General features: G+C 38.4%; 1 protein-coding gene across 2 annotated transcripts in view; it reads right to left on the minus strand.

Moving 5' to 3' along the window:
- Window positions 1-3,550: 3,550 nt before the first annotated feature.
- The window catches only part of PHEX (phosphate regulating endopeptidase homolog X-linked), a 197,236-nt gene continuing 181,952 nt past the window's right edge, over window positions 3,551-18,834 (minus strand). For both annotated transcript variants that reach the window (XM_043897176.1, XM_043897175.1), the window contains exons 20-23: window positions 14,669-14,734; window positions 13,533-13,637; window positions 9,453-9,529; window positions 3,551-6,822 (exon numbers count right to left, since the gene is read on the minus strand). In XM_043897176.1, coding sequence (XP_043753111.1) covers window positions 6,720-6,822; window positions 9,453-9,529; window positions 13,533-13,637; window positions 14,669-14,734 — 351 coding nt within the window. In that variant the 3' untranslated portion in view covers window positions 3,551-6,719. The remainder of the gene's footprint in view (window positions 6,823-9,452; window positions 9,530-13,532; window positions 13,638-14,668; window positions 14,735-18,834) is intronic.

An 18,834-nucleotide genomic window follows, 5' to 3' on the forward strand; every position in this document is an offset into this window, starting at 1 on the left:
TTGGAAATTGACAAGAGTTCACTTCTAAATGATAAACTGTACTGTTCTTTTTGCTTAGGACATATGCAGACATTTCAGCCTAACTGCCAGCATAAATGCTACCTAATATTTTTGGTAGCTTTTACATTGCAGATTTTAACTTAATCATTTAGTGCTTCTTTCTGTCTCTGTGAAGTTACATCTCAAGCCAGAACTAATTTGAATGGTACTTTTGTGGCTTGTACGTGGACACTCATCTTTGTTTCTTGGACTCTGAGCCTAAAAAAAATTTTTATCTTTTAAATGGAGAAAGCATAAAACACGAATATGAAGAAGAGCATTTTTCAGCTCTCATTGAGAGAGTAATAGGCAGGAAGGCTAGGGGGCCCCAAACGGAGGAAATAGTCTACAAGTGTGAGACGATTCTTATCTCTCTCTTAAGTGGCAGGAGGAAACAAACTGTTAAGTGTCAGATTTTTTTCCCTTCTCTATACAAAATTAAAAGGAGGTTTCTTTAAAAATTCTGTGTTGCCATGAGGACACCTGGTTCCACCTGAATTTAACTTTTTTAGGCCTTGAGCTAACCAGTGTGTTTATCTTATGGAAATGTTTTTCTTAAGCTATGTTAATGAACTATGTATTTACCTCAGGCTCTGTCTTTCTTCAAGTTGGTTCCCCTAAGATTCAGAACCCACTTGACAAACCAGTATGTTTTACTCAACAAACAAGTATGTTTTACTCATGCAGATGTTCTCTTAAGCTGTGTTAATGAGACTAGGTCTTTGCTTGGAAACCCACTTTTCTTTAAGATCCGTATTAGTAGTTTTATGGCCCAGGATGACTCACCTTATGCCAATGTTATCTCAAAATGCATGTTGTGGGTGAGGGGCCTGGTGTTTTGAGACATTTCCTTTCTTTAATTAGCAGCCTGCTAGTAGGTATATAACTTCCTGCTAAAGACTAGCAGGGGGGCACTCTTTCTGGCCCCTTCTAATGTCTATGTCAGAAGCTTTCCCTTTCTCTTTTATACTTTAATAAAATTTTGTTATACAAAAGCTCTGAGCAATCAAGCCTCATCACTGGCCCCAGATTGAATTCCTCTCTTCTGGAGGCCAAGAATCCTGGCGTCTTTCATGGCTCAGCATCAACCTTTCATAATGAAGGCAGAAGTAAAAATAATTTTCATAGAAATTCTCTAAAAATCCTAGAAGACATAGCACATATTATTTCATATTTTATTTACTATCTCAATGGGATATATTTTAAAAGCTTAGACCATACTGTAAATCCATAGCATAGCCACAGAATCTTATACTCAGTTATCTTCCTAATTGAGACAATTAACAAAACAAAATACACATTCAAATGAAACATGTAGCTAAACCATTTATAAATAACTAAAATTATAGATCGGGTTTTCATTCACTGATCACAAATTATGGTAATGCTTTTGTGGCGCTCATTTTCAGGCTCACTTTAGAGTGTTTATTAAAGCACAGTATTGTCAGATCACAGGGACTATATCATTCTCATTTTCTTATCTCCAATTCTAAAGGGGATTAAATTATCCAATTAAACTGTTAATTAAAAAGACTCCTACAGAATAAAATGCAGGCTACCAATGGCATTTAAGATTTTTCATTGTGCTATGCTCAAAAGCAATTTCCTGAATTCAGAAGAGCCCCATGTTACTGGACAGTATTTCATTTTAGAAGGTATGGCTGATATCACTACATAATAGACAAACCCATTTCCTCTTCTCTCTGGGGCCACAGCTAGACTATATATATCCCAGCCTCCCCTGCAGTTAGGTTTGGCCATATGACTGAGCGCTAGTCAACAGAATATGGGCAGAAGTAACATAGATAACTTATTGGATTAGATCAAACCTTCCATTAGGTATCTTCAATAGCCTCTTCCCCTCCACCAGCTTCGTGTGGATGAGCATATATTCAATAGCATTGAAAATGGCAGAATCATATGGAAGGAACGTTGGTCTCGATATCAACAACTGTAGGAGAGAAGCTCATTGATGGTTAATAACCATTTTGTATGTCATGAAAACAAGACATTAACTCAAACTGGGTTAAACCATTGAGATGATCTCTTTCAACATGTAGTGTGATCTTAATTAACAAAGAAAGCAATTGGACTTGAGAGACATGTAAATACCTTAAGCGTAATTGGAAACATCAGCCTCCAAATTTTGATCAGGTCCACTAAGATATACATCTAAAAATTGAAGTAGACTGAATATCTCATAAAATCTATCAAATTGACCCTAGCGAGAGAGATTCTAGACTTCTTGCCTCCATTCCCCCAAAGCCTGTCCTTCCTGTCCAGGCCCCAGAGATCACTCATAAAATCAATCATTTCTATATATCCTGCCTTTTGCCACTACCCTACAGGCAAAAATTCTTTTTTCAAGGATCAGCTCAGAAACTAGAGTAGACTCTCTCAGAGGGGCACGAATAAGACACTTATTACCTACCAGCTCTACAGTCTGTCTGATGTTTATCTCTTGTACATGGACACTGTGGAATACCTACTATAAACCAGTAGTTTTCACATCTCTGAATATATCAGAAAGATGTTTAAAATAATCAACAGGGGACTCTACTTCCACTGCCAGTCTAATACCAAAATGCCCCCCGAGGGAAGTGAGTATTTCTGTGGTATGCTTCTGGATCTGTCTGGACTCAGGCAAGGCAAGCAGGCTTTCATTATCCTGCACCACTCACTCATTGTCCAAAGGTCACCAGGGGATGAAAACGGCAGGCACTTCCAGCTCTCTGGAAGTACATGGGGCACAGAGGCTCCAGTAGCATGAGGGCAGCCATCTAGAGATCTACAGCCAATGTGGAAAAAAAAGCACACAGAAGGTGAGATTAGGGTCCCCAGTAAAAGGGCTGGGATCTGGGTAGAGAGAACTCTGATAGCATCCACTTGAGGAGAATTGAATAAATCTTTCTCTGTGCACCAAACCACAGCCCAATGACCTTGAATTTCATCACACTTGCCATGATACAGGATGAATGTAGCAATTTACATGTCTATTTACCATGTTAGAGCAGACTGTTCACTGAAGATGAAACTGCACATGATCTGCCTAAATACAGCTAGTTCAGTGACTTAAATCAAATGGAAGTCAGTTACTATGTACTGAATGAGTGACCATAATCTGACTTGATGGTTAAAGAAAGGTGACAGCAAAATAGAGATTCTTTGGTTTGACAGTAACTGTAATGTTCCTTGTCACTTTTGCAAGGCCAGCCATACCATGGTTGATAATTTCCTCAGAAGCCTCTCTTTTCCTCATTAGGAATATAACTGCATAAGCAATAAACCATATCTGCTTATATCCTGGAAGAAAATATAATGACCAACTCTCAGATCTCTCATTGTCTACAGAGAAAGTTACTACATTTAAATCTCACTTTCCTAAACCAAGAAACCTAGTCCACTACAGTGGTTTGTGTACTTTTTAGGCAAATATTGTCTAAAACAGAACTGAGTATGTTAATGGATGTAATCAATTTTAATATTATTTTTAAAAAGAAAGGAAACAGAATATCTTCAACTTTTTATTGTCCTTAAAATGATCATTCACATTGTTTCACAAGTAAGGGAAGAAAATACAAAGACCATTTAGATACGAAATGCATAATCCAAGAACACCTTTCTTCGAACCAGCGGGGCACTACCACTGGCAATGAGAATGTTGTTGCTTGAAATAATCATATATTCTTCCATAATTTAATATGCAACTGAGACATACTGTTAAAAATATCAAGGAAGAAGTCTATCAAATGCTAAGTAATTATAGAAATACTGCTGGAACAAATGTATTCAGAAATGGGGTGACCTAAGGGATGAAGGCTAATGCAAAGGCAAGCAGCCCAAAGAACAAAGGCTCTAACTCTCCTGACTCTGGGGTACTTGAGAAGCATTCTCAAACCTCTCCACTGATCTGGTGCAAGCATAACCTATGTGGCAAGCTACAGTTCCTAGTTGCTTCTTAGTGATGCTCTAGGGCTAAATAAGATAAAATTTATGTGCTATGCTTTAAGCTCCATTGAGGAAAGGCACTGAATAAACTTAAGGATAATTTATGAATCCTGAGCTTGCAGTAGTCGCTTCCAACTCCATCTCATAAAAGGAAAAAATGGAAATAGGAGGCCAGTGCTGTGTGGTTGGTAAAAAGCTCAACAAACTTTGGGCAATGATGATAAGCCAAACAAGACCATTTTATACAGATAAGAACCTTGACTAAACCAGGAGAATTTCACAAAAACCTAACGCCTTCCATTTCCCAGGCAATAGTTCACTGGCAGAATACCTGGTATATGAATCAGAGAAGTGTGCTATGGCAGTCATAGTCTGAGATCCAATATCTAATTTCCTTTTAATTTAGCATAATTATTTTTGTTAAATTTTATGGCTCTCCTCCAATGGATGTGCTTAGCAAGAACTGTCAAAATCCTGGATTCTCTGCAGAGTCATACTCCTAGGCCAGCTTCTCCTTTCCCCTCCCCCGACTTCCAGTCGCATTTTACCTTCTTCCTTACACCACTTAATCGGTGTCTGACTCTTTTCTATTAGTCTGTATTGAAGAGAAGGGACAATAAGAATGTACTCTGAAAATCTGAACAGGAACATGAATTTGGAAATTCAATCTAGAAAATTGTCCCAGTGAGTCGTGGTGATTTGGGCTACTCTGAGTCTATTTTAACAATGGCCATCCTATCGACAGCTTTCAGTATAATTGAGTTACATCAAGTAAAGTTGGTCAAGACAAGTAGCCATATCACTTAGAAACTGTGCAGGCCCCAACTGTTCACCAACCAGTTTTCCTAAACCATTAAGTGACTGAACAAGTCCCATTTCCAAAGTCATAATTCTATACATTTATCAAACACTTTCTCTGACCGGCAGGAATGTGTTTATTTGGAGTTTAAAAGGAGAAATCTAGAAGGAATATGCTGTTTATGTAAGCCTTAAAAACTTCAGCTGATTTTAAATGTCCAGATATAGGAATGAAACAAGGAGAATCTTCTAAGTCTAAACCAAATCAGAATGATTCCTCTAGAGAAAAGACATGGAGGTTTCCAGCACCCTTAACTGCTTTTTTGAAAATGCAAACTAAGGTGATATCAAGTCATGGTTAAAGAGGAAAAGGTAGCTGCCCTTCAGGAGTTTATTGATTCAGAGAGGAGGAAGTCAAGGGGAAAATCACTCTCCACTGACTAATGCACTGAAACTGTTTTCCTCATGATGGTGCCCCTGCATTTTTCTCCCCTATGTTCCCATGGTTACAAAAAGACATGGCTTGCACACACACACACACACACACATTTTTTAGTGACAAATCCCAGGGATGTAAAATGGCTTCCTATGGTTAGCCTGAATTTGTCATTATGCTTTTGAGATTTTCCTATTGACCAGCTTAACCTAGAACCACATGTACAAGGAATAATGGGAAGGGGGGATGGCTATTTTAAAAAGCAAAAACACCAGGTAAGCACTTTAAGGCTGTTACAATTTTATCCTGCACACACACTCTCTAATAAGACATAGAATAGTTCCCCTAAAAGGACAGAGTTCTGAGGATCGACAACATAGTAATGCTCTTTCTTATAAACTCTTCAGAAGAAGTCCTGAAGAGTAAACATTATGTCTCTTTGGACTATGCAGGGAATTTTAAATTCAATCAATAGATTCTAACATGGCTTTAATCAAGAAATTTTTCAAAGAGGATTTTTAAAAGAGGTAACTGAGCCTCAACATGGGGTTTGTCTCTTTGCACTCAAGGGAAAGAAAGCCATACGCTCCTAATGGGGAATTAGAAAATCATTTTTTTATGCCTATTCATTTCAGAAACAGGAGAATGCACATATATGAGGATAACAAGACAACCAGAAATTAGACTGAAGAGAAGCATCTAGCAGATGACATAATTGCCAAGGTTTGAATAGAATAGATCAAATTTTGGAGATTTTGTTTCCTACTGTGCCTGTGGTTGCATGACTAGGAGTTTTGACTTCTTCTGGGACTTACAGATACAGCCTTGTCTTACTATTTGATAAACTCGAGCCTTCACCAAGCAGTCTTTTTTTGCCAGCTTGTTCATTCTGACTTGAACAGGGCAGTGGGCTACATCAGATACAAGCTATGAGGTGTGTTTTCATCCCAAGAGACTCCAAAACTGAAGGCCAGAACTTCATCAAATACTGTCAAATGAGGATTCAACGTATTTCTGACTTAAGCACCTTAGAGTTAATCAATGCTATGAAAGGATGGTGCAGGAAATCTAGCAGCACAGGAAGATCTCCCAGGAAGCCTCACACATGTCCACACCACTGAGGGTTGCTAGTGTGATAGGCTGATTTTTTTTTTTCTGGACATATTCTACCTAGGGCCCCTGCAAAGCTGTAGATTAAAACAGTACATACCACTTAGCTGCAACTTATACACTAAAATGGACAATAGCAACAATTCAGCAAACAACATTTTAACAAAAGCAGCCTGGGGACTTAATTGGCTTTCTAAAGAAACATATGTGATTCGATTTTTTGTATTCCATTTTCTTTGTCTTACAACTTTGATTAATGTTTAGATCTAAGCAATACCCAAATACCAAAGATGCGTCAAAATAAACATCTTCAGGGGAACATAGGCCTAAAGCAGTAGGTGATGAGCACCACGCAGCTCTCTCAGGAGGGCAGGAACCAACAGTCCTACTACCAGAGTCGGCAGGATTCTGCACCTCTGTTCATTGTGGAATTGGATGGACAATTAAAAGCCTTCTGGAATTCTTCAAAGTTGCTAACTGCACCATTGACCCTGAAAAAGATATGTCATAGTCCATGTCATTTAATTCTTACAAATCAACAGGTTCTGAATAAAACTCTAGCTAGCAACCTATGGCTTGATAAAATAACCCATTCATTTAGTCTATTTACAAGGAGATAACTGAAGTCCAAAAGGGTTAAGTAGATTTCCAAGAAAATTAACAGAGCTGAGACTAGAACCAGACAAATGCTATTAATCTTTCAAATATCTTTAAATTCCTATAAACTGTAGGGTTTACAATTCCTATAAATTGTATATCTGGTGGTACATTGTTATAAATTTACAAATTCCTACAAGCTATACAATTTACCAACACTTAGCTTTTCTATTTTTTAATTTAACTTTTTATGGAACATATAACTGATGTAGCATATACACATTTAAAATGTAAAGTTCATTGAGTTCACATGTATACAGCCATGTTATTACCACCCAGATCAAGACATGGGATATTTTCAGCACCTAGAAGGCTCCCGTGTATGCCCTAACAGTAGTACCTCCAAGCATAACTACTAGTCTGACCTCTGTGGCCATAGATCAATTCTACCGGTTTTTTAACTTCACATCAATGCATGATACTGTATGCACTCTTTTGTCTCTGATTTCTTTCACTCAGTATTATGTCTGTAAGATTCATTCATGTTGTTGCTATCTCTAAATTATCTTTAAAGAACTCATTCAATCCACAGAAACACTTTATATAAATTCCTATTATGCTTGCAGGCTCATATTTACCTAGAATTTGGTTCATGCAACAGTAAACTAATGAACGGTGTCTAGTTGCTACTGATGAGTAATGCTTTACTGGAGTTAGCTCCAAAATCTGGTGTTCTTGCAAGTTCCCTGCCTGACTGCAGTAAAGACTACAGATTCCTACTCAGCACTTTGATTTTACCTGCCTTTTGAAAGTGGTATTTCCATTGTGTGAATTCTGCTACACTCAAAATCTACAGTTAGTGCAGACATCACTAACAAGCTAGCAAAAAACCACCCCCGTCATCTATTTCTTACTCAACTGTATGTTCAAAAGGCTGACTAGAGACAGTATTCTTGGTCAATGACTCTTTCTTCCCTAATGATTTTGTTTCCTGTGGGCATTTGAATGAATGTATCGGCTTGTAATCTGAAACCCCCATAACCTCTTGTGTGTCAGCTGGGATGAAAGAGTCGGGATACGACTGAGCAACTGAGTGCACATGCACACACACACACACACACACACACACACACACGGAGGGATGCAGGTTTCACACACAGTATGATTCACCCTGGGCAAGTGTTAAGGATCAAATTTAGCTGACAGGTAAGTGTACTCTGAAAATTATCAGTTAAAATCCAACATTATTGGCAACAAGTTAGTGAGAGGAACTTAGTTTCTAAGAACTCATTTGTTGAGTAATTAATCTACAGTGTGATTTTATCTGCATCATTTGTCAGTGGAAGCACAGTTTAGTCTATTAGAGACTGTCAGCATTCTTGACAGTTTAGTTCAGTGGGGGAGAATTTCTAACATAGTGATTAGATTTTTATGCTATGGGGTAATTTAGAGTCAATTTCTGAAGAATTTCTAAGGCAAGGTTTTGGGAATAACATTTCAACATATCGAACTTTTAGATAACTTTCCTACAATATGCTAATGGATTCATGTAAACATTATATATAAAGATACCAAGAAATAATATGTTCTAAGCAAAGAACAAATAAATACAAATTACTGTGTTTCTTGGATTTACTATTATAACTCTGTCCCTTAGTACAGAAAATTTCCCTCAAACTATGCTAGAAACTTAATATGGGGTAGGTAATAGTAATCTTAATTTTATTTTTACTTAATATTTTATACATTCTGACAATTAAGATGGTAATTCATTTCCTTTCATATATAAGCAACTGTTTAAAAAAAAGACTCAAACTAAAAGCTAAAACGTAAAGCTTTTGCCTCTAGATATGAATTACAATAGCTAAATGCCACCATATATCTTCCTTTGTGTTCAGAGCTATTCTGTAAGCGGGCACTCATTCATGTCTGTTGGCTGGCTGCATGAAAGAACAAGAGGCATTAAATAGGATATTCTACAACACAAATTAAACCAGAGCGCTAGGTGTTTTAAGGCACAGTACATAAGAGCTCATTTGTATCTAAAAAAAGACTTTTTTGGTCAATATTTTTAAAAAGTAGGTGGTTGGGTAAATCAAACATGCCAGTTTATGGAGCACCCATGGTGCACTCATGGCACCCATGGATTGCTGCTTTTCAAAAACTGGAAGATAATAAGTGGGAATTAATACTAAAGCTACAATTTGGATTCTAAATTACCTTTGGAGTCTTGTACAATCTCATAGATCTCTTGATACTAGAGGTGTGTACAAAAGCCTACGACAAAAATTTAGGTGAGAGAATACTGTATAAACCAGCTTCCTACTAATTAAAGAAAAGACTCTTAGTTTCTATTTGGCCAGATTTTTTTTTTTTTTTTTTTTGGTCTGTGAAATGAAGCTATCACTGTTCACAATGCAGGCTGTTTTTCAGATCACCTATTTGTAGACCCCTGGGATGGCTGGGGAGGAGAGGAAGTGGAGATGCACAGTTAAAAACTCATGTCACCCATATGCCTATTTACCTAAACTGAGGGGGGCTGTGAGCACCAACTTGGATTTGTTCTCGAGCAGCTTCTGGTCTGTAGGAATTGCACCTCACCTAGAAGAAAAAACATCCCAATGATTATTCTGCTTCCATTCAATCACACATTGTCTACTGCCTTAACTGCTTCAAATCACATGAAGAGTAATTTGAGACTCAATGGATGACAAGCTATTTTAGTAGATCAGATAAACCTTCATCAGTAGTAACATCTATTATTCCAATCCTCAGAGTAGAAGGTTTTATCACTGTGAATACTTTCACTATTTGAGTAAATTAAGACAGGTTTCCAGACAAATGCTTTAAATGAAGAGAATAGCATATGTGTCCAGGAATCAACCAACGTATTCATTCAATTAACATAATGTTTGGAATAGCCATTATCAAATTTAACCATATTTCATTTGAATCAGTAAAATGAATCATTCATCCATTATTGAGTATGGTCATAAGCAGGAAGGATTTTGCACGCTGGATGCCTTGTTTGCTTCATCTTAGTTCAGGCCTTGGATAGGAGGACATTGTTCCATCCCCTTTGAAGTTAGGCATGGCTATATGATCACTTGCTCTCACCAATGAAATGTGAGCAGAAGTGACATATGTCACTTCCTTGGGGAAGCTTTAAAAATCTGGCAGAACTTTTAAGAGTATTAAAAACAATTTAGGATGCTACATTAAGGGGCAGTGCACATTTCCTCCCTACTCCTTCCCTACTCCTGTAGTGACCATGGAAGCCCTATAAGATAAAGATTCCAAAACACAGGTCCTGAGTAGTAACTGTGAGCAGAGGCCCACTGCTGACCCATGTCACACATGGAATATGAACAAGAAGAAAACTTTTCCTTGCACTGTTTATTCATGTACCATAACCTACTTAATCCTGATTTGAAGTGTATCTTGAAATATGATATAGCTTGAAGTATGAATAGAACTAGGACAATGAATATGATGGGGGGAATTCCAAGTGGAGGAAAAAATGGAAACAAAGACATATCTGAGAGGAAAAAAACAAGACATTCAGCTTGGCTGGACTGTGTGGTGCATAGTGGGCAGCAATGGGAGACCAGGGAAGGGCGAGGATGGGGCCAGATTTCTGATCTGGGCAAGTCCTGAGCAAGAGGCTAACATATTTAGGTTAACGTATTGCCAATCTTGTTTAACAATACTTAAATATTGTTAATGAGCATGAAGGTGATTAAAAATATATTTTCAAAAGATTTATCTGGCAGAGGCATAGGAGTAGGAGGAAATGAGAGACTAGTTCGAAGATTATTTATGGGCCCCAGGAAGGATCTCCATGAATGTCTACTGAATGAGGAGCAATAAGAAGAAAGAAGAAGGATAAGAATAAGGAAAAATTGACAGAAACTACGGGGATAGAGGCAGCAGCAAAGGTGATATGATGCTACTGCTTTTGGAGTAGATAAACCATCCATCACAGTGGTTCTGAATTTGACTCTAAAGATGTTTCTGTAATGGGAGTCCTTAACTTCCTCAGAAGCTAGCTAAGGTGAAGCTGTTTCTCACAATCAATTCCACCTCACTTTTTCTAATGTTATTTCCTCTTGCATTATTATATAGTACTGTCTTTGCTTCATATATCATTTAAGAGATTTCTAAAAACACATTTTTGTTCTTATCGTTATCCTAGTACCTTCTCAGGAGACAAAATAATTTTCCTCCTTATGAGCAGACTTGTTTCAGTGTACAAAAGGTTGAAAATCTCATTCTGCCAGTAGGGAAAAGGTCCAAGAGAAATTTCTCATTAGTAATATAAAATCACTTGCCATTTTTCTTCTTAATCTCTTTAAAGTAAGTCATACATAGTTTGGAATTTTATTTGGAGACATTTCAAAACTGACTGTAATGTTAATATCAATTAGTTTACTTCATCTACTTAGATGGACCTTAAGCAAGTAAGTAAAAACCTAAATAAGAACTGACGGACCTTGTACTTTGTCCTCTAGAGCATGGGACAGCAAACATTTTCTGTAAAGGGACAGATAATAAATATTTTAGGCTTTGCAGACTGTAAGTCTCTATTCTAAGTACTCAACTCTGGCACTGTAGCACAAAAACAGCCATAAACAAAATGTAAAGACCATGGCTGTTTTCCAATACAAAATATACAGCAGGCAACATATGGTCCATGGGTCCGAGTTTGCCAATCCCTGCTCCAGAAAGTTCTATCTATATTTGCATGCTTATTTTGGATATCTGACCCAGTACTGAACCAAAAGAAAGTCTCCTTAATTGAACTGTGTTAATCTCATCCTTTTCAAGCAATTCGTCTAAAAACGTCAAGTGTCTTCAATATACCCAGCTTCTTTGTTGGATGCTATGGAGATAAATAAGAGGTGTATGAAAATACACGAGCTATGAAGATAAAAATCTTCAACATTTTGATAACAAGGTAACTGCATAGTAAAGAAGGTAAGTGCAAAGGAGTTGGAGATTTTTTTTTAATGAGAACTGGAATCCATAGGGAAGCTTGTGGAAGATGTGGAAGAGGTAAAACTTGACACAGATCCTAAATGGTAAAGATGGAATTGAATAACCTGAAGGGGAGAAGTACAAAGAGGGTCACTTTGCAGAAGGCAAATCTAAAGCAAAACCAGAGACAATGATGAGCATGACATTGTGGAGTGGAAGTGAGGACACCTGCCCAGCTAAGGGTGAGTCTGGTGGAGCTACGAGGATTTAGAGCTGGTTGGGTAGAGTCGTATAAGACTGAGGAGAAAAAAAAAAGACTGAGGAGAACTTTGAAAGGCATTTGGTCTCAATGTGGTAGGCACCTGGGAGCCACTGCAGTTCTTTCAGCAGGTCAGCTATGAAATAAAAATGGTATTTCAGCCATAAGGCTGTTGGGATAATTCAAAGCAAAAGAGATGGAGGCTTAGTCTACAGATCACAAGACAGGGTAATAGGGAGAAAGAGGCTGAATCTGAAGAACAGTGAATGGGATGAAACATCAGCTTTTGAGACACATGTCATATAAATGAGGATGGAGAGATCAAATAAGACCTAAGAGTCCAGGTTTTCTAACCAGGAAGACCCAAAGGCTGATGGTGAGGGTATGCTGATAGAAGTAGGAGAACTAAAAAGGAGAGTCACTTTGTTGTTGATTACACTTTTGCTGAGGTCAGGTTGATAAATGATCATTTATTTGGTGCTGCCATGTCAACTTTAAGAGATAACAGACCCCAGGCAGACGAGAATCCTTTAACCAGAGTCAACTGAAGCAGACATGGAAATTAATGAGCTTACTGAGGAGTGAATGAAAAGACTTAGGAACAAAAGATTGTATTGATGAAAACCTCTGCCTAGTTTTGAGCATACAGATACAGATTTGCCCACTGTGAGGCCAGGCATCAGGAACTTCATCTACCCAACCCAGACTTGCTTAAAAATGTCACATATTTGTGACATAAACTAGGGCAATAACAAAGAACTGGCACTTGCATCATTGGCCAGATACTTGAACTCAGAATTGTGCCTTATTTAGGGCACATCTTCTTTCAGTTTCTGCTCAGAGAGCCCATTAAACTCGCAAAAGGGAGCTATGCCTCTCACCTTTGCCGCTGTTGTTTTCAGCTCTAGTACTCTTCACGTGTTCATTTGGCAGTTGGGAACATAGACTTGAGGGCCCCCCAGGTTGAGAGTGGTGGGATCAAGTCAGCAAATGAGGTGAAGGAGGAGAAATGCAGGAAACGACAGAACCAAGAAAGACTCTAGAGAATGAGTCACTAGAAATGGTTACAAATAGTATCAAATACATTAAGAAGTCAGGCTATATACTAAAGAAATATCCAGTGAGTCACCACAGGGCTGGTAACTCACTTGATAAAAAAATACCAATAAGCCTTGATTCAATCAGTTAATTAATTATATCGCATAGAACATGAAGAACATGAAATTTATCCAGACAATAAGCAACAAGATACAATTTCAGCTAAAATCAAAAGTTATGTCATTAAACTTTTGTTCTAGACCTTTGACCCAGGAAGCAAGCCAAAGTCCCACATTTTATCTCTGAGGCCCCTTCCTCAGTCTTACTCACGTGAGCATAACTCAGGAAGAAAAGCTGGTTGTTGGTGAATTCAATGCCTGGTAAGAGAGGCTCCTCAACTCCTTGCCTCTTGTCATTTATCCATTTCCTGTAAGCCTGGGGAGAGAAGTAGAGAAGATGACCCTCTGCAATAATGGCTTTTCTCTTCTCTCCTCCAGTACAGATATTAACTATATCCTCCCCCATGTGCAAAATGTATCCTGTCAAGCTTTCCTTTAAGAAAACAAACACCTGGAAACGCAAGTCAATGGTGTGTTGCTTAACAGTGAGACAGGTTCATCTGCAAAAAGACCTTTCACTCAACAGATACCAAAGCAGCTGGGCCAAAGTAGGCACGTGTTAAGTAACATCCTTTCCTCCCCCAAAAAAAGCTATTCTTTCTATTCCTACCAGGGAACAAACAAATCTAACACAATGGCAAGCCCTATGGAAATAAATCTTGGGACCAATCTATTAGCAAATTTTTTTATTTTGCCAGGTAAGCGAGAAAACTATAATCTTCGATCACCATCATTTTATAAACTAAAATATATTTTAACTAGAATTAGAGGAAGAATATAACCTCGGAATAATAGCTTGCTCTTGACACTGAATACATATAGCTTTATGAATATCTTTCTACATCATCCTTATGTGTTTTGCTTAACCGTGGACCAGGGGATAATGAAAACATTATTATGGACTCCTACCTGGCCCACTATATGTGAAACACTAGCTTCTGACTGTAATTTAGAAGCTTAGTATTTTAAGAGAAAATTGTAAGGAGGGTTGCATAGAGTATACTCAAAGAAAATACCTACAAACCTAGCCGCAAGATTTCTGTAGCATGTTTTAAGACTACACTAAAAGTATCCTCTGAAAAGTATCTTTTAACTACATGATTCTTAATAACAAACATTACTGTTAGGGTGACTTTATTCTCCAAAAAGAAAAAGGAAAGAAATGCAGCTCTACTCATATAACAGAATATAACAGTCAATGGGGAAATATAATTCAATTTACGGAAATTCACAGAATTTATAGAAATCTAACTCCTCAAGAAAATTTCTGTAGTGTAAACTGAGGTGCACCCAAATGGTACTTTATAGCTTAATTTGTAAAATCACAGCAAACATTGCGGTGCATACCCTAAAAGCCTGTCGCAGCCCTCCATTATCAGCAATATTTTCTCCCAGCGTCCTCTTCCCCTTCACCTAACAAAAAGAAAAAGAAAAAATAAGAGTTTCACAGCCAACCATCATTCAGTAAGAGGCATAAATATGATAGCAAGAAAACAGTGCCATATATTAAGGAGAAAATTGCATTCAATACATCAGAGGTAGTCATAACATATTGTGAGATGGCAAACGAACCCCAGCAAGGTACTCCTGAATCTAATTTCGATTTTATTATGCTACACATTTCTTTCTCACCCATCTCTCTATTCTCACCAATTTAGCCAGCTCCAACAAAATGTTAACATATTCTGAGTGACTCTGGTTTAATGGGAAAAAATAGAAATGTCAAAATACAGATTATTTTCTCTGATTAACTCACATAACTTGAATATTCTTTTCAGTGAGCTTCTGTTTCCAAAAATCTACCATCCACACAGGAATAAGGTTTTAAGACCAACCACTACCATTTTACCTTCAGCAATTTTCATGAAAAATTAAGAAGAGGATAGTTCTCATGGGGAACAAAAATCCAATAGAAGAAGTGCAGACCACAAGGTCAAGGTTTGCAATATGTATGACAACCAGCCAAGCACAGTGAAGAAATTCTTCCAAACACTTGAAGATTATTTCTTAAACCCTTAAATAGGCTAGGACAAAAAGTATTATAAACCAAGACGGCCACAAGTCAAAATCCAACCTCATGCTTGTTTTTGTACAGGCTGCAGGGCAAGCCTGGGTTTTACATTTTTCAGTGGTTTGCAAGAAAATAGAAAGAAGGATAATGTCTCGTGCGTGTGCAGTGTCTATAGCTCAACTTCTACAGGAACACAGGCACATTCATTCAAGTACATATTGTCTGTGGTTGTTTGCTTCCTATGGTGGCAGAGCTGAGTAGTTGCAACAGAGACCTTGCAACTCACAAAACCAAAGTTATTTACTGTCTGGCCTTTGACAGAAAGTTTGCCAATCCCTGTATCATAGACAAAACAATGCCCTATAATAATAAAGAGGTCTATGTTCTAATCCCTAGAACCTGTAAAAAGATGACTTTCTGCAGCAAAAGGCACATTTAAAATATGATTACATTAAGGATCTTGAGATGGAGACATTAGTCTACATTATCCAGGAGAGTCCAGTATAATTAATTACAAGGGTCTATATAAGTGGAGGAAAAGGAAGTTAAGAGAGGGAGTGTGTCAGAGTGATGCCATGTGACGAGACCTGACCAGTCATTGCTGGCTTTGAAGAAGAAAGGGAGCAGGAGCCAAAGAATGTGGACAGCCTCTAAAAGCTAGAAAAGGCAAGGAAAAAGATTCTCTCCTAAAGCAGCTAGAAAGGAAAGCAGCCCTGTGGACACCTTGACTTGAGCCCACTGAGACCTGAGTCAGAAATACAGAACTGCAAAATAATATATTTGTGCTGCTTCAAGTCACTAAGTTTGTGGTGATTTGTTATAGCAGCAATAGGAGACTAATACACATAGTTCCAAATTTTCAAGCTACAGATCCTAACAACTCCTTATTTTTAAGATAGCCCAAACACCTGGGTTTCAGGCAATACCCATGAATAAAAACAAATCTTCAGAAAACACTCATCTCTGTAATCACCCAGGATCCTCCTAGCTTCAGTCCCCAAAAGTTAGCACTCCTGCTTTACCTAGCATCTTTCTTTTACTACAGTCCTGTGAGGCAAGTGCCGCTATCACCACCCTTTGCCTGACAAATGAGGACTCTAAGGCTGAGAGTGTGTGTCACAGGTGTCACCTGGTGCTGCAACAGATACCCTGTCCCACCAGGACTGTGAACCCATCCCGGCAACTGCTACAGGCTGAGGAAGATTAAGCTTAGCTTAGGGGAATCCACTCCCCTGGAGCTTGCTGGGAGATGATACCAGTTACCTCTCAGCGTGCAGTTAGAACAGTCCAGCCCCTCATCCCAGGCTGAACAATTTCTGTGATGCAACTCACGCTCCAGAATCCTCTAAGGGATGAGACTGAGGCTAAACTTCGGAAACCAGCATGTTTTCCTCGTCACCTTATAGGTTTCTCCTGAAACTACTTCTGTGGCTGACTCCTTTATCTAAGAAACCCCTTCTCAGGCTCTGTTCTATTGGACCTGACCTAAGAGGGATACAGTAAACTCACATTTCACAGGGATTCGAACTCAAGTAATCTCTGCCCAGAGCCTTTGCTCCATAATATGTTACCTTCTCAAGTCTTAACTCCTTTTGACTCTACTGCTTCTGTTTCTAACCACTCCAGCTCAAATTGAATCTCCTTCCTTGTTCCTCTAAGCTTTTCTTTTAGAAGTCTGAGGAGTAGTTTTACCCCTCAGGCTCCTCCCACTCTTGACCAACTCGGTAGACCGTATGGCTTCAATTTTGCCTCTCAGGACTCATCGACTGCTAAGGGCCTGTTTCTCTGATGCTCCACTGGAGCTCCCCCCCCCTCCCCAGTCCACAGCAAAGAATAACTCAGGCACAGAGGACTTGCCTTCACAGATGAAGCTAGAAAAATACAGCATGGCCCTTTATATCCACAAAGGAAGCCATCCCTTCTTCTCAGGGAATGAGACCGAAGCTGTTTTCTGACGATTGAATGGATTTATACTGAGATGGGCATGCCCTTTCTAGCGTCCTTGTTGCAAAGGTACACATTTGTCAGAATTCAGTTTCGGTATCTGACACTTTGGCCAATATGGATGTTGTAGAACAGTCCCCGCCCAACGCATCACCCAGGTTTCAAATGATGTAAAATAAGAGAATGATATGGTAAGAAGAGTAGGGGTTTTGGAGTCATACCAATGTAAGCTCTAATGTAGATTCTATCACGGATTTTAATCTCTTTGAGCCTCAGTTTCCTCATATGTAAAATAGCCTAGTAATATGAACACCTCTCAAACCATTATGAGGATGAAATTTGTTCCAAGTGTAAAGTCTAATCTCCATGCCTGTATATAATAATCGCCAGGAAATATGCTTTCCCTTCCTCCAAGAAAATTACTCTTCTATTGTTTTTTTGTTTTGTTGGGGTTTTTTTAGCCGCTATTGTTTGTTCTCCCCTGGGATGGTGTACCTACGAGTATGTCACAAAGTATTAGAAATATTGAGCATAATTCATTGAGTACTTATTGCATAGCAGGCATTGTGCCAGTGCTTTATGTTATCTCAGTTATTTAATTCTTATGACAAAATAATAAAGAGTTAAAAAAATAGTAACCCATTTCACAGATGAAGTCTCTGAGACACCAGAATGTTAAATAACTTGCCTAAGTTCAAAAAAACTTACAACCTACGATTGGTTGAACCAAAATATGGACCTGTGTCTGACTCTAGAATCCTTCCCCTATTCTTTTCATTTTTTGTTTAATTTAGAGAATACTTTGCTAGTTTTCTAGATGGATTTTCACAATGTGATAACCCCTGAATTGAAAACAGAAACACAGAAGTATCTGTTTTAGGTCTTCCCATGACATTGTTGTAGACATTTTAAAAATACATGGGCAGAGAAATGACTTTCCAGGGCACTGATGAAGGAGCTAGAGATATAGACTCAAGGATACAGACTCTGCTTTCACATCCCAGATAAGGAGTGGTCTCCCTTATGCTGTACATAGATCAATAACCAGCAGAACCAAGTCAGTGTTTATAAACATTCCCTTTAAAAGTGCATGGAATTTTTTACCTGAATTCTTCTGGAGTGGTGAAATATAGCTCAGTAGACTAGACTTGAGGCATAGTGAGGTTTCAGGTGCTTTCCCAGCCCCAGGAAGTTATTGGGTAGAGGACATGCTTGACTGATGATGGGCCAAGAGACTCTAGGGAAACCACGTGTACATACATCCATCTACCCTGGTTTTGTGGGGTCTCCTGCTTTTCTTAGGTGCTGTGCCCTTGACTAGACAAATTAGGAGCACACAGTTTTCACAGTGTTTTAGAGGAAGATCTTCATGCAAACCCATAACCTACCAACAATTCTTCATTATTGGTCTCATTGTCAAATACCGTGAGAGAAATCTGTGTCTTATAATTATGAAAGCAGGGACAGAAAATGCAACTGGAAAACTACAAGAAAAAAAAACTAATAGTGGGGGAAGGGAATGAAAGCTAACCTGATCAAACCAGCAAAATAAGAAAAG

The sequence above is a fragment of the Cervus elaphus genome, chromosome X, assembly GCF_910594005.1.
Source record: "Cervus elaphus chromosome X, mCerEla1.1, whole genome shotgun sequence".
In the NCBI taxonomy this organism is placed as follows: domain Eukaryota; kingdom Metazoa; phylum Chordata; class Mammalia; order Artiodactyla; family Cervidae; genus Cervus; species Cervus elaphus.